Source organism: Corvus cornix, chromosome 1A, assembly GCF_000738735.6.
Source record: "Corvus cornix cornix isolate S_Up_H32 chromosome 1A, ASM73873v5, whole genome shotgun sequence".
Taxonomy (NCBI): Eukaryota; Metazoa; Chordata; class Aves; order Passeriformes; family Corvidae; genus Corvus; species Corvus cornix.
Genome location: NC_047057.1, coordinates 53,461,827 through 53,484,750, shown reverse-complemented (window position 1 = coordinate 53,484,750; position 22,924 = coordinate 53,461,827). Strand labels below are relative to the sequence as shown.

The 22,924-nt window shown below is 42.2% G+C and overlaps 1 protein-coding gene across 1 annotated transcript in view; it reads right to left on the bottom strand.

The window, feature by feature from the left end:
• NUAK1 (NUAK family kinase 1) overlaps positions 1-22,924 on the bottom strand; it is a 47,190-nt gene that overhangs the window by 10,416 nt on the left and 13,850 nt on the right. Inside the window, exons 2-4 of the mRNA XM_010410470.3 lie at positions 13,426-13,546; positions 3,019-3,170; positions 1,673-1,738 (exon numbers count right to left, since the gene is read on the bottom strand). Coding sequence (XP_010408772.3) covers positions 1,673-1,738; positions 3,019-3,170; positions 13,426-13,546 — 339 coding nt within the window. The remainder of the gene's footprint in view (positions 1-1,672; positions 1,739-3,018; positions 3,171-13,425; positions 13,547-22,924) is intronic.

The window sequence follows — 22,924 nt, the reverse complement described above, 5'->3', positions numbered from 1 at the left end:
AGGTATGTGGGGAGGTACAGCTACCTGAATTTCTTCCACAGCAGTGCCACTCGCTATGGCAGCTGAAATGCATCTGTGGTTCTGAAGCCCCCGGGTCAGCTCCAAGTGCGGACCAAACACAAAGCTACCTGTCCTTGCCCCATCCTTCCGCTCTACCCGCAGGAGATCGACTCCCACAAAGGAGAGAGGGGCGGGAACAGAGCCTTCTGACAAAGCTCAGCTCCCCAGAGGCTTGAGGAAGTGATTGGTTTTGCATATGAGGACCACAGTGCAGAGATCCAGCCCACCACAGCTAGCAAATTCCACAAATTCCTCTTTTCTCTCAAGAATTCTCTGATTAGCTGGGAAGATAGTTTGGCATGTAATGTGGAAAGAAAGGTCATCCTGCCTGAGGAAGCCTGATTTGTATACAATGTCCTAGAAAGGTTACTTTTTGTTTTCAGTGCTGCTGAGAACAGCTCTGGCTGCTGCAGACCGTGTCCCTGTAGGAACAGGAGAAGGGAGGTCTGCTCCAATGCTGGATGCTAACAGCAAAACATCCAAATATTGCATTAGATGGGCCTTCTGTAAAAGACTATTTTTGGAAACCACATATTTATGTGCCTTTAATCCACTAGTTGATCCAAGTTAGCTTCTGTCATCAGCGTTACACAGATGGCAGCTACCACATGTTACTTTCCATTTCCATTGCACATCAGCTTGAAATGAAGACAATCTCTCCAGTGTGAAGCACAGAAGGCAGTGCCTGCAGCCCCAGGGCTTTCAGAGGAGACAAAAGGAAGACCCAGGCTATTTAGATACTGGGCTACACAAGTAGCTCCTTGATTACTTTTTTAATTAAATAAGGATGCTAAAGCATCAGCAGAAATTCTTTGGTGTTCCTCGCTCTGCTTGTTTGCCCATGGATGAGTACATCCAGCCACGCTTACATCCAGCTACCCAAGGAGGAACAAAGTTGAAAGTGAAACAGGTTCAGCCACCTGGAAATTACACTTATTTTACAGGGAATATATATAGGATATATATAGGAAATTACACTGGAAATTAAATCTCTGCATTATTTAACTTTGTGCTACAGCTATAAACAATAGAAGAAAAAGAGAGGAAAAAAGGTCATTCCCATGCTTTCACTGGGGAGAAATGGCATGGAAATGACATCACTGACATCACCATCCAAAGTATACGTTTGAGTCTGAAGTTCCAAGGCCATTTCCTAATGAAGCACATGTGCTTTACTAGGTTTATTTTGAAACTCTATTTGCTTATTTTCCAGCCATGATCAAAAGAACATTCAGAGTGTTCTGTAGGAGGCACTTGAACCCTGTAGACCAGAACAGTTTTTCCCTAGCCCCAGAAGCAGCCAGCAATAATATCATTTGTACAATAAGCCCAACGGCACGAAATGCTCTGCTGTTTCCTGCTAGTGGATAGATACTGCATTGGGAATCACGGCCTTTGCGTGGCAGGACAGGGCTTTCTCCCCCACAGTCTGCAAAGCTTCATTTAGTGTGTATTACTGGGAATCGGTGGTCTCTTCCCCCAACCTCTGAGCCTCTTGCCAGATGCTGTTGCTTAGTAGCTGTTACCATAACAATGGCTCTTCTAATACCTTGGGTAAAAATGTTATAAAACATGCAAATCCATTCTGAGAAGCTGAGAAAAAGAATCCTACCTTAATATTAAAATTGTCATCGAGAAGAATGTTTTCCAATTTTAGGTCCCTGTGGACAACACCGTTCTGAAACAAGGAAGAAAAAAATGAGGAAGAACATGAGAAAATATTGGGAAAATTAAAGGTGAGCTGGCAGGGTGGTCTTTGCTTCTACATTTCAGGGCTGGTTTCACTGTCATAACACTCATGGCCCAGTGACTAGTGACAGGCACTGTATTAGTCACTTGGTGTGTGGTTAAGGGAAGAATGACTGGAATCCATCCTCCCACAAAGACTCTAAAACAGCAGGGGGTGGGGGGTGGAGGGCTGGAGGGTGTCTTTTCGGAGCTTAATTCCATCCTGGATCCTGCCCCCACTGCGTGAAAGCAGTATATTCTTCCCAGGCACCAGAAACCAGTATCTGTCAATGACGTTAGCCCCTACAAAAGCCCCCGTTCCTCCAATGAGCAGCCACGTGGATCGGGGGAGTTATAATCCCAAAGGATTGTAAATATTAGGGATGGAAGCAAACAGACTGGGTCTAGGTCAGAGCCTTCTTTACAGAAACTTGGGAAAATTAACTGCATCAGGAATGGCACTGCAGCTTTTCAGCACTCCGCAGTGAGGACTTTGAGAAACACCCTTGTTTATCAGAATTCAAGTAGAGATTTAAGTGTTTTAAGAATTCCAATAAAAACTGTGTTAGCTGCTCATTGCTTTTAGCCTCATAAAAGTTTTGGGTCTATGCAGCTGTTTCATAAACAGGATAAAATGTCCGTAATGACAGCCAGTCAGCTACCTTGGGTTTAATTGCTTGTCATTCCAAGTGGGTACCATGATGGATAAGGTCATTAGCAAATGGTATCTTTCCCACTACATCTGGTAAAGTTACTTTTACCTATCCAGAATGAGTATGCACTAAAGCTCATACGTGAACCTCATAGCTTTCTCTTGGATTTTTCTCTCATATATCTCCTGTTCTAAAGTTGTTTACCAGCATATTCAAATTGCAAACTGGCATTTGTTTGAATGCATTAATATTAATGTTGTAGAGGTTATATGGGATGCCTTCTCTAGTTGATGCTGTAATTTTTGAGTTTGTAATGTCAGGAGAATTATTTCAAAGGCAAAAATGCAACATAGGGCTAAAGTAAGGGTGTGTCTGGTATCTGCCATAACACAGGAAAACATGATTAAAAAAAGGCCCTAGTTCAGTGTAGTACTTTTAATGAAGATCTCCTTTTGTACTGATAAAATCACGTGCTCTGATACTTAATAATGAAGGCTGTTGCCTCAGACATGCTTTGAAATATATGCCAGAAATCAGCCTTGAAACAGCATTTTTTACTATGAAATCCTTTGCTCACCTTGTGGCAGTAATGCACAGCAGAGACTATTTGTCGGAAGAAGTGTCTTGTCTCTCTTTCGCTTAATCGCCGCCTCTCACTGATGTAATCATACAACTCTCCTTTACTTGCATACTCCATGATGATCACAATCTTATCTTTATTTTCAAACACTGCACAGAATAAAAGAAAAGAAAAAACGCCACAGCTGATTCAACACATTTGAAAACTGACACCTTGAAGAGTGAAGAAGACTCAGGATGTCTGAACGCATGCTTGACCACCACTGCAGCCTGGAAGATGTACTCACAATCCCACTGCAAAAATCAAGTTTCAAAGCTACTTTTTACCAGAGGAAGATTACAACATCTCAGACCAAGAGAAGGAAGCTGAGGTTATCCTCTCTTTCACATGGCTACATGAAACTCTTTGTCTCAAATAGTATGGGGTCACAGAGTGGCAAAGTCAACTTATCTTAGTGAGGTGAGGTGAGGTGGACACTTGTGTCAGTAACACATGAATACTAGCTCCTGCTCCAGCAGGGACTTCCTTGTACCAGTAGCCCGCTTGAGGCCAGAGAACAGAAGCAAACTGGAGCCCTCGTATCATTTGGAAAGGGTTAAGAGAAGGCATAATGAATTCTTGTCTTCAGTGACTGATACAGGATTGCCGTTTGGCTTACAATGACTGTTGGTTGGCTTTCACCTACCACCAAAATCCAACAAGTGAACTGATAGATGTGTCCTCCTCCATCCCAACTCTGTGCGACAGCATGGCGGGCATGAGCACCTGGCTGCAACGTCTCCAGAACTGTACAGCTCCTGTCAGTGTTGCTCTATACCCCATCTCATGCACCCAGCTCATCCTCAAGCTTCCTTATCTCCTGCCCCTACCATATGTCCCACCACATGCACAGACTGCGCGCTGTAATCCTCTGTCGCTTGCGCAGAGCCGGCAGCAATGCACAACTCCAGCGTAAGCAGAGCAAGGAAAATGCATCTAATACACATCACAGCCCGACTCTTCTCTGGGGCCCAGAGTATGCTGTGTCACATGCTGTCAAGGACTTCACTGTGAATGGCAGATAACTAATATTTAATCTAGTAAAGCAGGCTGTTAATAGTCTGGAATTGCTGAAATGTCCTGGATAGTTCTCTTTTGTCACTGAAAATCCACTGCAACCCACGGGAAACTTCCTGCACCTGCCATAAATAACCTCTGCTATATGAAAACATGGTGATTTTCCTTTTCTTTTTGTCTGTGGCAGCACTGGTCACACTGGCAGCAAGGCATATGCAAATTAATGAGGTTAAAGGATTTATTACACATAGTTTTGATCAGCCCTACTGTAATGATGCCTTCCTATATCTCTTCATCAAAGCTCAGCCAGTGGTCTTTGGTGATTTAAAAAAACAGAATTAAGCTTCAGTTTTTGCAGTGAAATGTGAAGCTGCCTTTCTCAACACACAGATATTTGCTTCTCTTAGGCTTTGTCTCATGTCCTCTCACACCTTGTCACTCAAATCTACAAGCCAAAGCCTCTGCAGTTCACTCTAACACCCCTGAACCCCAGCCAAACAGCTCTGATAAAAGGGAGAGCAAACAGCCAGATAAAATTGGCTGCTTACTTGTCTGCTGGCCTCACTGTACCCCAAAGCAGAGGCTCCTGCCAGCGATTACATCCTATGTGCATCCTCATTAGCAATAAACTTCGGAAACTGGAAAAGCCGTCTCTGGATGGATTATACATACAGTATCCTCTCCAAGAATGACAGAGTGATACTGTCTGGGAAAAACTGAACATGCCCCATGTCATAGAGGGAAGTGCTGTGATGTGTTACCAATAAAACAGTAATGCACACATTCATTTCTCTAAGCTCAAAAAGGCTTGTTAGGTACAGGCTTGTTTAAGAAGGCAAAAAGAAATAGTTTTAGTAAGCTGAAACAAATCACTGAAAATGCTCTTATATAAGAGATCTGACTCGAAACAAACAGATAAGCCACACAACAACAACAACATCCCCCCAAAACCCCAGCTGATTCCATGAGTTATCGTGAAATACATGCATGTATCATGCACATATAGTGAAGATGCCACATGGCACAAACGATCTCAGTGCACTTTCATGGGAATGCACATCCCAAGCAGTTCCAGCTGAGGACCACCTTCAGCTCAGAGGCACATGTGCCCTTGGCTCTTCTTGCCCCACTCCCCCAAAAGCTGATGCCCTACCAGGTGTTCAGTTCTGCTGATGACAGTAACAGCAATAACAGCCCTGACATGATAAGAGTATTCTTCCAGGCTGTGTTTTTATTAAAGTTTTGCCTTCATTGCTTAGTCCTAAGAGTTTTCTCAAATCATCCTTGATGTTCCAAAGTTTTAAATTCTAAAATCTAATTTTTTTTTACTCAAATTTGCCATAGTAAAAGAAGTCCTGATCCAGATGTATTTTAGAACATTTCTATAGAAATGAGGCAGAAAGCATTTGGTTTGGAGAAATGTGCATTCAAAGGCACTTTCCATTTCAAATTTTCTCTTATACCCACTAGGAAACTGAGATAACACCATCAAGCTGAATTTAGGAAAGTATAAATCCCTGTTCCAAATTTCAAATTTTTGTCATAAAGCCACACTCAAATCAATGAGAACATAATCGTTCCAGTAGCTCATATCTGGCTTTCAGTTTACCAGCACATTCTTCTTCATAAGGGAGAATTTTGAGAGGGAAACTATCCTTGAACTTAGATGACATTGCAGAGGCCTCCTCACCATCACCACAGCTGAACGATTACAGAATTAAACAGCAATTTGTTTCTCCACCCAGGAGCAGAGGTGAGTAGGGAGGTATTTTTTTATAACTGCATCATTTCACTTCAGAGCACCTCCACCGTATCAGCTGAACCTCATGAGTGGGCACACAGCTACTTCCTGCAAAGAGGGAACTGAACAGCAGACAAAAAATCTAAAATGAGAGGTGCTGCTGAAAGAAGAGGAGGTTGAAAGGCAGTGGGATTTATGTCTATACACACACACAACCTTGAAGAGGAATTCAGTGGTCAAGACTATCAGGCAAATGACAAGGTGGTATTCTGGCAAATCTCAAACCATCAGCCAAGTGCACCATGAATTTTCACAGTAGTATTTAGGATGTCAGGCAGGTTTCACACAGGCACTTCTGAATTTCCCTTCTGAGCACAGCATGTAGTTTTATAAACATATGCTCAAGAAAGCCTTGTGGCCAATGGCTGGGGGAAGAGAGGAGGGCATTAATTAAAGGCTGGATTGACTTACTGCAAAGAATAATGAGGTAATAAATATACTGCCCTGTTAGCACCTGGGCTGTAACCTGTGGGCTGATGATGGACGGGTTGCCTCCATATAGCTTCTGGGACTGCTTGGTTCACTCCTTGTTTTTGCTGCAGATGATTTATTACCTTCCATCCTACTGCATATTCATTCTGAAGCTCACCCCCACCTAGAAGTGTGCTTGAACCCTGGCTGCACCTACTGCCAATAGAGAAGCATGGCTTTGGCAGGATGCTGAACCCCAGGAGCCTCCCAAAGCTTGCTGCTTCTGGGATGGCCATGTCATACAAGCCTGCTCCTCAACCCTGAGCAAGGTAAAGGGAAGGAGGCCATGTACAAGTGAGGTGGGGCTGCTTTAGCTTCTTTCAAACCATCAATACTCTGTAACTGGCTGGCCAAATTAGGTAAGTGGAGAACTGTCAGTATCAACATCCAGATATAGATAGCAGGGGAGATGGCCTGTCAATCAAAAATCAAGATGGGGGGTTGCTTAGATACAAGCCATGAGCTTCACGTGTTAGAGGGGATGGCAGCAGGAGAAATGCTTGCTATGGGCTGTGTACCATTTATCTCTGAGCCACTGTGTTTATCTTCACCACTCTGCAACCTGAGTTACATGGAGAGCTGCAGCAAGACCTTGATGTGGCAGGAGGGCTGCTGCACTGCCTCAGTCATAGTGGTCAAGTGCTGCTGCAGAGTAGGGCTTGCAAATCACTACTACTCCTTAGCAGACAGAGCCTGCTGTCTGGGGGACTGACTTCGGAGATGACTACACTTTATGTGGCCACAGGGGAGGAAGCAGGGACAGCGGTGTGAGAGCACATCAGGAACCAAGAGCAGGAACAGCATGAACCTCAAGGTGTGAGGAACAACGTGATTGTAACCCCAGGAGATGAGCAAAGTACTAGGACATTGGCCACAGCAACGTGGAGAAACAGCATTTTCCAAGGGGCTACAAGCTTGCCTGGGCTTGGTCTGGTCACTCCAAAAGCCTTGGGAACCCAAGCAGCAAGGGGTGCTTAAGATACAGTGGTCAAAGATTTCTTACAACTTTTCTTTAAACTCCACCCTTAACTCTAATGTGTTTGTTTCTTTTAAAAAAGTGACAGAAAAAAATTCTATACTTCCAGCCTGGTAATTGAACCCAAATCTGCTGACTTCAAAGTTCCTTAAAGAACATAAATGTGGAACTGGGAAAGAATTTCACTCCTCACTATCAAAGACACATCTGAGACAAAGTACATTTTGTAACATGAATAATCTGTCCCTCTTTTACAGGTTTTTCTACTACAGTAATAGTTCTTGCATATAATCTCTCCACTTATTTCCATTTAGAGGCTGTGAAATTATATCTACAGCCTTCCATTTTCCAAATAGTGCTGGTTGACATCTTGCTCATCAGCACTCTTTTTTTTTTAACCCTACTGCCAAATTCTTCCCTTTAGCTACACCAAAGTCACCTCCTCTGAAACTCATGGGACAAGTCTGACACCAAATGAGCATACTCACATTTCTTCATTGCTAAGATGTGCTTCACCCTAAAATTGTTGGAAGCCCAGATGGGCATGGTTTGCAAACATCAGTCAGAAAGATTTAATGGTACATTGTACGCCTCTCTATTAGTTCACTTTGGACTTAATTACTACCAAAATAAAAAAAAAAAGCAGACAGTTTTGCCCTTCCTTCAAGCTTGTAGAATACTAAAGTCAGAGTGAGTGCTGAGGGGGGTGGATTTTTTCCCCCCCCAAAGGTCTACCTCCTTGTGGGCTGATTCCGTTTGGTTTACATGTAACCCTGGGGTAAGGATTTTAGTTTGTTAGTTTAAGAGGGGCGGCCAATCTCTTCGCACTGGAACCATTTGAATTCTCCTCATGCCTTTGCTCTCTATCAGAGCAATCTCCTAAATTAGTTCCAGTATGTTGACATTCCTTCCATCTGGTGTCTTTCCATTCAGCGGTATTTTTATTACTCTCCTAACAGCCGCAGACAGAAGTACCTTTCCACTGCTACAAAATGCTCTTTTATTAAAGGTCAGCCAAATCAAAAGAACAAGCTAGTTTGTTTTTAATTTTGGAGATGCAGACTAGAATAACCTTTTCATTCAGAAAATTCATGTATGACCCAATTACCTCACTTTTGTAATAAGGCTTCAATTATTCTTCAAAAAGACATGCAAGTACTGAAAAATGTCTTTTACCTTAGAAATTCAGCCTGATTCAGCTTTTGTGTTCTTGACTGCTTTACAGCCCCTTGGCATAATTTTTGTTTAGTTGGTTTTTTTAGTAGTGGTAGTATTTTTTTACTCTTTTTAAGAGAGCATACAGCAGACATGAAAATATCCCAGGTCCAATGAGAAAACCACTTATATGCATACACATAAATTTATGCATATGCTTAATTATAATTGAAGATACCAAGATATAAAGTATGTGTTTTAATGCTACGCTTGTGTTAAATTGTTTTCCTAAATTATGGCCTTATTCAGCCAAATTGTATCTCCTTTTAAATTAAAGGAACGTAGTTAAGATCCTGCAATAATCTTTTCAAATCAGACAGCATGCTATAATTTACTCCCCAGAGAGGAGATTAAATCAGAATGAGAACCATTATCCTTGGTGAGGTTGTTTCTCAAAGAGCAAGACTGAGGATATGCAGATTGTGATGGTTTGCTCTTTAAAAGGAAGGAAAAATGACAGCTGCTAATTTGGCCACAATAACGTTACACTAATTGTCTTTGTTTCAGCAAAGAATACAAGAGCTAACTCCCCTTTATTTAAATTATGATTAAAACTGTCAAGGAACTTCAGACAAGCAAATATTTACGTTGCTACAGTAGGACTGTGTAAATGGGAAGATGGAAGTAAATTTCATCGCTGCTGGCAATCAGTTTGACATTTAAACTGGACCTGCCAGTGATCTCACACGTGTGAGTTTATGTCATGTCCAATGAAGTGCTGTTTAGGTGATCACCCTGAAAGACAGGAAATTCATAAAGCTGGGGTATGGTAACTGAAGAGTTAAGTTTGTTTATTCTTGTTTCATTAGTATCTCCAGACACTTGAAATATTACTTGATGTTCTTGGATGTTATCAACTGAAAACAATGAGAATAAAGCACTCGAAGGTCAAAAGCCTACATAATTAGAGGAAATCAATTAGAAATGTGGTTAAACAGTATCACTGCTGAAGTACTTTCTCTTGGCAAAAAAAAAAAAAGAATCATTCCAGCTTTCCAACTTCCAACATTCTTGATTAAAGCCCAGTCACCCACGTGATGTTTTAATGGACTTGTGGCTTTTTCAGGTACTTTGCACACAGAAGGGGTGGGGTCATTAGGCACCAAAGTTTGTTTTGATTATGTCTGAAAACCAGGAGATAGCAGAGGCTGGGACAGAGGCTGGGACTGCTCTGAACTGTCACAGCCTGAGATAGGTGACTGTTTTGCCACCCTGGCCCCTGGCTGCCTGCCCCACCCCGAGGTGCACATGCAGCTGACGGCGGGGGGCACTTGTCTGAGCTGGTGTTGCTGCAGGGACGCAGTTCCCTAGCAATGGCTCATGGCCACACACCTTAACAGCTGCCACACAGGCAGATTTCTGACAGTGCAGCTGGTTTTGCTGATGATGTGGTGACTTGACTGACACAGCTCCCCACACTGGAGACAGGCCTGTGTGTGTGTGAAACACCAAGCGTGTTTATGTTTTGTTGCACGAAGTCTGGCACAAAATGCGAGATTGAACACGTATTTGGCAAGTGCAGTGAGTATCCTGGAATATTATGCCACTGCTGTTACACACTGTCAGATTATCTCCCATTGTCTTTGGGGTCTGAAAGCAGAGCTGAACCAGTCTCCTGATTAAGCATGCAACCTAGCTCAAGCCATTGTGGACTGGGAGACACATGATGGAGAATCTCTCTGCTTTTTCTTAAGAGTACCAAAACGGCAACGTAGAAAACAAAAGTAAGAAGTGCATCTGACTTTGGAGATCCATATTTTGTGCCTTGTTAATGCAAAGGGTCCAGCACTCTTATAAGCATCCTGGCCCCAATTCAGCAGAGCACTCGAGCCCTCACTTTCCTGAAGTTATTAGTTTACGTTAATGCCATCATGTTCCACTGGCACCAAATTTTGATCCTAATATTTATTCATTCTTCAGGGAAGATCTTCAGTAAACTATTTCTGTTAGCTAACAGTCTATTCATTTTTAAGTGCATTTTGCAAGCGGGCAGACTTTTCTGTATGGTTATGCTGACCAAAGACAACTCTTTCAGCACAGAAACAGTCACATAGACAACTGTACTTCACACTACAAAGACTCAAGAGCTCACTCCTAAATGTACCAAGTGTAACTTCACCCTCATGATTGGCCCAACATGTGTTCAAATGTTTGCAGAATGTTCTTTCCCTGGTTTAACTTTTATAAAGTATTGCCAGATGAGGTAGATTTTGCACTCAAGCTACCCCTGGAAAAATATGTTAGCTCTTAAAGGCTTTATTATAAAATCCTGGAGTTTTCAAGGAAAAAAAGCAATAGGGCAGAGGAAGGGCGAGGGGCAGGGGAGAGACAGATAGATGAATGGACAGAGGCATTATTCTATAAACTAAAATTTATGTGCTGAAATCAGAACACTGCCAGCAAAGCCAACTTTGTTTATCCAGTCCCCTTCAAGGAGTTTAAAGTCACTTAAAGAGCACTTCCCTCACAGCCACACTCGACAGATTGCCAATTACAGCCCTGCTGAGAGGATGGAATTTCTTTAGTCACAACTGTACATCTGCCCTGGCAGTAATGGGCAAGGTACATGCCTTTTGATTAGGTTACAAAAAAGTACCTCTAAACTGGAAAGCTTTGTTTCCACACATCCGAATTTGCTTGGTATCAATAAAAAAGATAAGCTTGTGTTTACATCAAGTAGACAAATTCAGAGGTTAATTGCTATTAGCAGGAAGGTCAAAAGGATACCTAAACAAGGATCCTACTTAAGGAAAACACATGTTTGTAAATGCAATACAAAGAGCTTTCGAAGATATTACAGGGAGCCAGCATTGTCCATGCTAGGTATCTGTGCAACCTGGCACCTACTGAGAGAGCTGTCAGACGTGCAGTGGCAGTCTGAAAACCTACAGTAAAAATTTGTGAGAGAGCAGTAAAATATCTCTAGAGTGTCTTCAGTTTAAAAGTTAAGCATCTGATCTAAGTTAGTCAGCTAGATTCCAACAGGAGCCTCCAATATGTCATTTATCCCACTTATCTGAAAAAAACGTCTCCCAGGAGGGAGCCAACCACCCTGTGAAGATGCTGATCCCTCTTGACTAGAAAGGGACACTAGACTTGTAGCATACACCAACTGCAGAAATGTTGGATTGCTTAATTTTGGTGAGATTTGGCCCATCTCTTAGGATTTACTGACTTCAACATTTTGTGTCAGGGGATAGCAATATTATCACTCTTTATGCATCACTCAAGAGGAACAGCTATCTGTTTAAAATCCAACTTCAAGAGGATACAAATACTTCAGTCTTTCATGTAGTCCCTTAACTTCACTACAAGTACTCTTCAGCTTCAAGTGAAGCACATGCTCAAGGGTCCCTGAGCTCACACCCTCACCACTGGGCAGCTCCTGTAGGTTCAGCTGCACAACCACACATCTTCCCAGTGCTACCATACCTAAGTTACAGCATTGGCTGCTACAGGCCAAATACTGACTCTTGACTGCTTGGAAAACACACCAGCACCTGACAGAGGTGCTCATTCTCCTCTGACAAGATGAACTCTCCATCATGGAGCTCAACTGGCTCTGCTGCAGAAGCACTGCTCCTCCCTCCACAGGGCCAGAGAGGGAAGTTTTGCTCCCACAGGACTTTAGTCTCTGCTTCCTAAAAATGCTGTAATCTTTTTCACTTTTACAAAATGTTTTAACTCAGTAAAAACCATTTAAAGTAAGGATGAGAAGGGCAATTGGTCAAAGGACCACAGCATGCTTAATATTCTTTCTTCCTGAGTTCCCGTCCACATTTGAAGTAACTTTTGTTCCATTTGCAACCCACATGCTGACACAGCATCCCTCCCCTTTTCTGTTTCCAGATCCTTTTATGAGTTTATTCAATAAAAAGACAGATACTCATCTCTTTTCAAGTACAAGAACATGCTTTTGAATAACTCAATATGCGATAGTGTAACAGTACGCCAAGACAGCCCTTGTTTTAATCAGTCATATCAACTCTCAGAGCAGAGCTGCCATAAACATCTTCTGCATTTACCTCACGGCTATGGAAATGTGTAGGGCTACATTCAGGCTTCCCATTCTGCATGGAGGAAAAGGGGTGATCCCCGGGGACAAGGCTGCCTGACCCAGGTCCCTCTGAACCTCTGGAATCCATGTTCCAGGTCCACCACGCAGCCTCCCTCCTTGCAGCACAGACCTTTTGGCTGGCGTCTTTTAGCACATACATGGCCTGACCCGCCCAGCTAGTGCTGGGACATAAACAAACTGGCAAATCTTCCTAGCTGTGTCCCAGGAAGAAAGGAGGTAGAGGGAGAAGACAGGATAAGGAAACAGGAATGATAAGCCAGCCAGCAGACTGACAGGAAACTGTGCAGAGGTGGACAGGAAGCGCATGCTGGGATTCAGGGGGAAAAGCTGCAATGACAGAACTAGCAACTCTAATTGGTAGGGAAGGGACCCTACCAATTCTTACCCCTCGCCACTGTTCCAAAGAGCAGATAAGAGTAGTCCTGTGCAGTCCAGGGAAAATAAAGCAAACGAGGACTGGTTCAGGGGTTGGGAACAGAAACAGACATCAGGCTGGTTCATGGGTGAGGGTGAAATGAAACTGAGCTGTCCAGAGGGAGCAAGGACGTGAGGTGATACACGCAACCATCTCCCACCTGCCATCAACACAGCGAACTCACACAAGAAGAAGCTCTTCCAAGCAAAGGGTTATGCATCTGTGAAACACTGGTAGCTCAGAGGGAAGGCAGGGCTCAAGGTAGTCTCGTTGGTAAGGGATGAGTTACACAAGGAGTAGGGGTTGGTTTGGTGCACGATCTCAAGAAACATGAACATCAGGTCTGCAAGAACGTAACACAGCAGTCAGAGAGGAAAATCACATTCACTAACCTTCATATATGGTGATGATATGAGGGTGGCTGAGGGATGACATGATCTCAATCTCCCGTCTGATGTGAACCATATCTTGTTCATCCTTAATTTTGTCCTTACGGATGGATTTTATTGCAACCTATAAATTCAGGAAATGAAGCATTATTTTTGGAACTGAACAGATGCATCTAATCCACTAAGAAGAGTTCAAAAAATAAATACAGATGTTAGATGTTGGCAGAACATGGAATGACCAAAACAAACCTTTAAAATACAAACCTCCATGCTCCAGCTCTCTCACCATATAGCAATAAATACACTCTCATTACAGTAATGAGTGACATGAAGTTTTGGGCTCTTCAGGTCTTAGGACTTCACTGAGGGGGAACATAGCATCTTTTGGAATGATCTCTGGGCTAGCCTAAGCAGTCTCCTTATGCAAATGGTAAAACTCCCCAAGAGATTTTGATGGGAAGTACATTTGCTAAGACATGATTGCGTCTGACAATTTTGAACAGAAACTCTGGTGACAATTTCTCTGAAAAAACTTTGAGATCTCTGACAGAACAGGGGCAGGGAATCCAGGGTGCCGATTACATAGTGATATCCATGTTAATACATAAAGGATCCCATTAACACAGGTTAGTCCATGGTTCTCTAAAGAAGGCAAACTCTTCAGGAGTTATGACTTATTCAAAAATCAGAAGAAATAAATCTTTGAAATTCACATCTAAACTCGTCCTCATATAAACCCAAGGCTTCAGGTCCTACACAACACTTACGCAATCACTGCAAAACCATATCCTTCCTGCATCCTTCCTCAATCAGCAAGCTTTTTTACAAGCATATCATGTAACTGGATAGCTTTCCAAAAGGCAGGGTGGGAACAGAGGAAGTGATAGCTGAACTTGCAATATAAATTCAAATTATAACAGTCCTTGTGACTGTGTGTATGTATGTTGCCTGTGAAAAAAGGGCTTATCTGAACACCCCTATAAATAATCGTGGAGGTCATCTCATGCCCTATGAGAAACGCAGAAGGCAACAATGTAGAGAAGCTGGTGGGAGAGGGAAGGTGAGGGCATTGTGCATACTGAATGGCAGCATGGCCTTTATTATACTCAATATTTACCCTGCATTGTTTTTTTAAGCTAGAGTTCAGGGAATAAATTATCAGCTAGCTTAAAATCAACAATACCTCTTTGAAGAACTTCACTGACCTGCTGAGATGACCACCCTTTTATGGGTAAACCAAACTTGTGTCATTCTTTGCAGCCAACTACTGTGGACTTCTGCTGGGAAAACCTTTGTAAATCTATGATTTATGTTATTTCCCTAGTTACTCTAGAAAAAAAAAAAAATTCACTGCCTACTTCAGTAATTGCAAGTGGCAAGACCAGTACTGTTTTCATTATATGATGTAACATTGAGGATATTGAAGAAAGAAGAGAAAAACTTACAACATTATAAAATTGAAATGTACATAAACAGGAGCCAGTTTAAAGGATCAGGTTTCCTACAAAGCCTTCAACTCTGAAAAGCAACATTGTTCAAACAAGCATTAAGCACATGCCCCATACCCTTGAATTCCCAAAGACTGCTGCACATGCTTAAAATTAAGCTCTTGCTCAAGTGCTTCCCTACCTTGGTACAGCAGAACAAAAAGAAGACAAGGGACAAAACGATTTGCATGTTAACCAAAACCATTCTTTTTTTCCTCTTGACCCAAATATTTGGAATAGAGATTTTAAAAGTAACAGCATAGCTACAGTCTTATTTACATGGCACATATTTCTAGAAAAGGTAATACAACAGATCTTAATTGAATGAGTGACCAAGATAGTCTCCAAGTAATTCTAGAGATGGAAAAGGCAACCAGCTCTAAAGATGACACTGGATTTTTCCCCTTCCCACGTTTGCACTGGGACTGACTGCAAATGCAAATACACTCTGTATACAGAAGGATGTGGGTGGCTCTTGGAGCAGTACGTGCATTCCTGCAAGAAATAAATATAGACATGGGTAAAAACACATTTTTTATTAAAAGACAGCCTTGTACTTGGCTCTGAGGAAGAATTTAAGAAGGGTTTCATTGTCAAATATACAACGGGGAGCAAATTCTTCGCCATTCACGACTGGTAAAGTAATAACGGCAGCCCAGAGGACATGCCAATCTCCTGCTAACTTGACTGTGTGCTCCACATACAGGACTTTTGCACATCTACCCATAACTACTGCAACTTGCCTCTGTGGAATAATTGTATATAAGAAAACATATTTTTAGGTATAAAAATGCAAATGTGATTGAAAAGTGTCGTGACACTTTATGAATATATGTTTGTATTAATATTCTAATGCAAACAGATGTGTTGCCTGGGAACATATTTTGTAACAGGACCAGAGAGTTTACAGTCTCACAGCCCATGCTGGAAAGTGGTTAAGGCACTTTAATTTATAGAGGCTGTTCCTAGAAGTTTACCCAAATTTCAAAGATGGTACTTAAGCTCTCCTGAAAGCATCACTTCCCAGTTGCAGGGGTAGAATTCAAGAACCCAGCCAAAGTACTTGGGATTTTGTCAGTGACATCCAGGCTGCAACATCTCATCCCAATGTAAGGAAAGAATACATGCTGAACACATCTCTTGGGTTTTAACATTCAAGACTTTCTCTTCCCTCACTCAGTTCCTTCAGATCATGGTGACCAGCACTTGGAAACAAGGAAAGACAATTGGCAGGTGTGAAATATCTTTACTCCAGTGGTGTCAGTGAAGCCAGGGCAGCTCCAAGCACCCACCTGCCCACGGTCAGACTATCCCCTGCAATCCTGACAAACAGTAAGAGCACTGTGCAGGAGGCAGTGCCCCTGGTACGTCACCAGTACAAGCACTCATACGTAAGTAAGGTTTACTCACATGCACTAACAAAGTATTATCACTGTCTATTTGCACAGCACATAAGCTGTAGCCATTTATTAGTTAAGGCTTGACAGGCAAGTGGTGGAAGAGCACAATTTATCTGCCTTCAGAAGATGAGGAAATCGAAACAGAAAGCCAACATGACTCCTAAAGGAAACAAGGACAATAGCATCTCAGAAATTGCTGCCTGCCTCTCCCTCCCAAACTGTGCAATACACCACAGAAGTGCCTTGTTCAACAAACCATCTGGCTACTAAAGGATGATTTCTGATACCTTTCCTCATGTTCAATTGCTATTTTTCTCCTCAAAAAGGGCATCAGGAAAGTGAAAGGTTCAAAGGCATCTCAACAAACACTTTTCACCCCATGCCATCTGCCTGATGGCCTGTACAATCCCCAAGTGGATAAATTCCACATTTCAAAGGCTACCAGGATTGCACAGTCTTGCTGGTGATCTGGTCCGAAAGGCCAAACAGAGAGTGATCGGTGTCAGCAGATTGTCACAGTCAGAGGTGGCATCCCAAAGCAGGATTAGTGGAGCAGGACAGCATTCATTCTAGCTCTTCCCTTCTAAGAAGGGGATTTCTGCCAGTCAGGTGTCTTTTACCTGCACCAGTCTGCTCAGACCATGTCAGCAAGAATACCTGGGCTCAAGTCTACAGACGTGAAAAAACCAACACAAACAAGAAAGCAGCCCAGTTGGGCTTTATTCAGTATTTCACAGAAACATTACAAATCACAATTGCATTCTAGGCATTTATTACATGTTCCATTGTTTTCATATCTCTGAGCAAAATAAGACCCCTAGCTGTATGTTATGGTGTCGGACTGTAAAACAAGCCTCTCTTCCCGGTATTCTAAAGTATCAATAATGTAACTTCTTCCATGAAATGTATTTCTTTCAGAAATATATTCCAGAAAATATATTTTCAAAGTGCACTTATGCTTTTAACACCAGACAGAGCTGGCTCAATTTTTCTAAACCCCGCTTACAGGACTGCTGCATGATGAACCTGAATAACTTCAGCATAATAGGAAATAATGTCAATGGAGAAATACATTATGAAAGAACTTGTTTGTTCATTCTTAAGGTCCTTTTCTTTCTTTTTTTTCTAGCCTGCTTTCTTGCTTTCTCTGAAAGCAGTGGCTTCACTGTGTGCAACATCAAAATTTATTAAGGGTCACAGCCTATGAATCAAGAGTACAAAAAAAGCAACATGCTTTTTTACATCAGCTACATTAACTACTCCAAATATTCCATCTCAATATCTGCAGAGAAAGCACTGTTAGTCCCTGCGGTACTCTCAAAACACTGTACTTTTACCTCCACCATGCTTTCTCAATATATTTTACTGGGTTTAAGACTTAGATAATTTAATTATAGTATTTTTAGTAACATTACTAGTGGAGGAATTTGTATTTTTCCTAGCTTCTTGTCTTAATGAGAATTTCAGATAACTCCAAGACCTTGCACTCAGAGAGAGTAACATATCAGATTCCTAATAATGAAATCTAAAGCCTCTCACCCCAACAAAACAGGTTCAAGTTCACCCAAAGCCCCTATAGACACAGTATCCAATCTGGCAAAACACTTTAGCACATGCCTAACTTCACACATGTGAGCAGGCCTTTGACTTTTATGGGACAGCTCACACATGCAAAGTTAAATACATGCATAAGCACCAAGGTCACAGCTCAAAACTCGGCCATGTGATGTTTCCCTCTGAGGCTCATTACTGGCTGTGTGCACCAAACCATCCCCAGTATCTTCTGCAGCTCTGATGGCTGCATGGTCCCACATGTGGGGTCAGAGGGATGAAACCACCTCCACCTGAACTGCCAGTTCTGGTACCAGTTTCTGCTCAGAAGCAGGTAAAGAGAACACCCTCTCCAAAATCTATGGCACAAGGGAGAGAAAGCAGGGGTTGTGAGCCTGTAATATTGCAAGGCGCTTCCAAACTGCTCTGCACAAGCACAGCCCCAGCTTCATAGCTGCTCTGCCTTCCAGAAGCAGATAGGAAAGAGGGAGCACAGCTTTTGGCTTCCCATCCCTTCGTGAGTCAGCTTGCAGAGTGTGCTGGGCAGGAAGCGTAGAGAAATAAATTGCTTTCTTCAAGGCTGCAATAAATTACTGGTTTCCATTTGCTGGAAAGAGGATTTATACTCACTCTCTGAACTGGTGTGGGGAGATTATAAAGTATTTTCCAACACACTTCGTGCTTCTTTGCTTTTGTTTCATACAAATAACTGGAATTCAACTATAAATACTTCAAAAGTATGACAGTTGCAAAGGTTTCTGTACATTCAGTCCTATCTGTGAGAGAATGTCTTTCTTCCTTCTCAAGCTCTTGGCCTCTTAGCAGAGTTAAATGGGTGGAATCTATTTTTGCAGAGCCTGATCAAGACCACTGCGTGCAGAAAAGCATCTCCAAGTCTAAACATCTTGCAAAGGGCATGGTAGGCAGTAGGTGCCCATTTCCATATTAAATCTCCATGTCTGCTGAGTCACTGCTGGCATCATCATTTATGGCATGAGCCAAAAAAAAGCTGTATTTTCATCAAAGGGAAAATCTGTTTCACTTGATTTCAGGAAGTTGGTTCATGTATTTGTTTTAATCTAATGAACCTAAGTTTGCCTCATTTCCAGCTGAGTTGTGTGAATATAAACAAAGGTAGAACTAGCCACAGTGCAGTCACAGATTTTTAAGTTGGTGAGTGCTGTAGCTGAGCCTGACTACTTAAATACCACAAACCACTGACCCTTCCCCAGCAACTCCTGCATGCAGTACATTCAGACCCATTGAAAACAATCTTCCACTCTCTATTATCTACCAAGGCTATTTTTAGGACCATAGTGAGATATGAACTGCTTTTTTCCACCAAGGGAGGCTGTGACTTTTAAGCTGATTCCAGCACTGGTACATACCACCCATGCTCGAACAAATTCCAATGGGCTCTTGCAATAGTATTGTCGAGAGTCAAAAAACCAGCATCAGGACAGAGAGTGAAGTTCCCTGAGAAAGGGAAACCAGCTTGTTGCCACTGAGCAATGTGTCAGAAAAGAAGTTTAAAGAAAATTATTAAATTTTTTTTTTGGGGTGAAGAGGGAGGGGAAGGTTAAATACACATAAACCTCTCCTTTCTGAAAGCTGTGAACTAAATTCATCCCCACCCAGCAATGGGAAGTGGGTGAGCCCAGCCGGTTTCACAGCTCTGCTTCCTTTCTTTGAGACTCGAAGGTGGGAAGTGCAACGTGCCAAGGGCCAATGGGGTGTGGAGGTAAAGAATAGGTTGATCAACCAGGGGAGGAAGAGAAAGGGAAAGCGGAGGATGTTTGGGGGTGGGGAGGGAAAAGGTACATTGTTCTTTCTCCAGCTCCACAGAGCCAAGCAAGAAAGAATAAAGTCTGGCACCATATAATGTTTTTTCCAGGGGAGTCTCTGCATATGGCTCTTGGCCCAGACATCACCAACCCAAGAGGAAAAGAAACAAAGCTATGAAATTGTGTGGTCCCTGAGGTGGCTGCAATCAAATGATAAGGAGGGGGATGCTGATAATGCAGTTGCATTGAAATGGCACTTCCAGAAGTTGCACAAAGGAGAAAAAGGAAAGGCAGGGGATGGGCTGAATAACTGTCTATCTGGCCTCTGGACCTTCCAGGTGGGAAGAAGGAGCCATGGACAGATATTCCTACAGGGAAGTAAAGCATCCAAAGGGCTCTCCAAGAGTATTCTTATGAAGACTTCTTTTTGTAAGCCTCCTCCCACATGATTATATCTTTGCTGTGTCCATTTGCTGAAAAAAAGCTACCTTGAGACTCCAACCCTGGGCCAGATGCAGTACTAAAGAGCATCATGCAGGATGTGTAATTCTAGGAACAAGCTTCTGCACAGTCACAGAAAACATTTCATGCAGTCACTGAAAAGTTGGGACAAAAGGCCACTGTGAGTGTAAGCAAAATTAGTGCCTGGCGTCGTGCAATCTGCTAACACATCTCTGAGAGCTCTCCCTTTCAGGGAAAGAGTAAGGTTGACACAGTGCCATTGTTTCGGAGATTGTTAGTTTTCACATCCTAAAAGCCAGATCATCTCCATGGTGATACTGCCTGGGAGACAAGCATTCAACAAAATCCTTATTAATTATTTATCAGGAGCCCAGCTCTGTTGTTTGATACGTGGGCAAACTATGCAGTAATCGAGGGAGTTGCTCAAAGCAATAACCAGTGCCATCTGCACCCAAGTGAGCCTTTGCTGATTTAAATCTCAGCTTCTGCTCATTACTTTGTTTCATCACATGTTTGTTCATGTCATGGATGTTACCAAGGACAAAACACTGTTATTGTTGTTGCAAAGCCAGCAGCTGCACACTTAAAGGGCAAGGATACACGTGCCTTGATGCACCTCTCAGGTTCATGTGCTTGTATGAGGTAAAGGTATTTTTTACAGCTGCCCCACTCCGCATGGCAACAGCATATAGCAAACATCTGCATCTCCCTGTTTCATTCCCCTCTTCACAATGTACCAGACAGATTATATTTATAAAAACCAAAGCTGATATCACTACTTGTAGAGAAACTCACTCTTGTGCCAAGGCACTAGAAGTCCCAAGTCGGTGTGATAAATGTTAAATCAAAATTCTATATGCATAAGCTGAGGCACAATGTGCCACTGTCTCTGGGAGAATGAAGGTACGATTACCTCAGGTTTAATTTTCCTTTTCTAGTTCTGCTGGACATAGTTGCTGCTATCATATCATAAATGATGATTCACCAAGTGGGGAAGAGGAATTAACTATTCACGAACACTCAGCAAGAGAATTATATATCCTCTCTAGTTCCCTTTTATTCACAGAGAAAGATGTCTGTGGAATCAAGTTTTAATGAGCAGTAGAAGCTACCAGATGAACACATTTATACTGTACATATATAAAGTGGGTGCCAGGAGGAACATCAACACCCTTCCTCCACTTCTTTCCTCACCCCCACATACGGTGTTTGTTATCAAGATTTGTGAGCACATTTCCTGAGTAACTACTGCCTCACTGGGAAACTTGCATCCCTTCATTGTCTGGTACCTGCTACCCTCATCTATGTATAAAAAGCCTGGCATATTTACACCATGCATTCTCTGACAAATTTCCCTGGCAGACCTTTCTTCATTCAATACTGAGAATCCTTGCCTCAAGCCATGTATGTCATAAATATACTAAAAAACTTCTCCCTTCCCGAAAGTTTTTTACACCACATTACTGAAGTCCCAAGTTAGAGCACTGTTCAATTTTAGAAGAAAGATCCTACAGATAACCACCATCCCTAGCAATAATGATGTGTTTCCCACAGTGCTGCTTCAAGTTGCCCCTTCTTACCCCTCGCCACTGTTCCAATAGCATGCTACCACAAATCTGCATCCACTTCAACTCTCCCTGATCCACAGTAAAACAAATTTGCTGTGGTAGGAGCAGAGGTTGCAGAGGATTTGTAGAAAAGCAGAGATCTGACGTGACCAGGTTATTAAAGATGTTTGCAGCTGTGGCCTGTCAGTACTGAAGCCCAAGGCTAGTCTGGCATCCTGGAAGAGACCCTATCATCTGCAGACTTCACCTTCCTGGAGAAAAGAGTTCTGTTTAAATTTTTTCTAATACACTTCTAAATGTAACTCCATATCCTCCATATCATGCACAGATCGATGGAAGACCATCTGCTTTCCAACGTCTAATAACTCACAAATATCCCATCCAACTACCTTCAAACTTTCAAGAAAAGTTCATGCTTTGGCACATAAGAAATTGTATCTGGAAAGAAACCGGGGTAAGGGATTTCCCCGAGGCAATGGATGTTCATAACTGTAATTAAGAAGAAAAAAATGCTTTACAGCCTCAACTATGGATCATTCTCCTTAATAGATGTTAACCAGCACTGAATGCCACATTCACTGAAAAGATGAAAACTGCATTTACAGTTAACTTCTAGTGAAGTTGCCAAGCAGATGTTTATTTTTGGCTTCCACATTTACTAAAGCCAAATGCTACACTGAGTTGGGATTTCACAAAGTCTAATTGCTTTTCTTCCAGGTTACAATTTTGTTGGAACCAAAAAGGGGAAAAAAAAGGAGGGGGGAAAAAAGCAGGAAAAAAAGCGCTGACTTCACTTTAAAGTAGGAAAAAAACTGGTAGCATCCGTTTCTATCATGTCTGTTTATATCATAGTTTAAATGAGGTTAGAATTGTGCAATCATTATTGATCAACTTCCAAACACAGCATAGCTCCATCCAGCACATGTGCAAAAGAGGAAAAGTCACTGAAAGCAAATCCTGTGTCAGTCAGTCTTTTAACTTCTGCAAGTCTGTGTGCAGACTGTTTAGCACTAATTAAATTACTGGCAAGTCAGGATAAAGAGGAGTGAAAGAATTCACAAGCCCCAAGCTTACCGTTCTCAATGTTACATGGGTATTACAGATCCACTCTCCAAAAACTGGAAGATAGATTTCACAGTAATTTTGAGGCTTGATCTCACAGCTACCACAGCTGCTGATGTAATGCAAAATGCTAACCTGAGGCAGCAGAGAGGGACTTTAATTCAATGTTGTTTTTTCATTGTGAATAA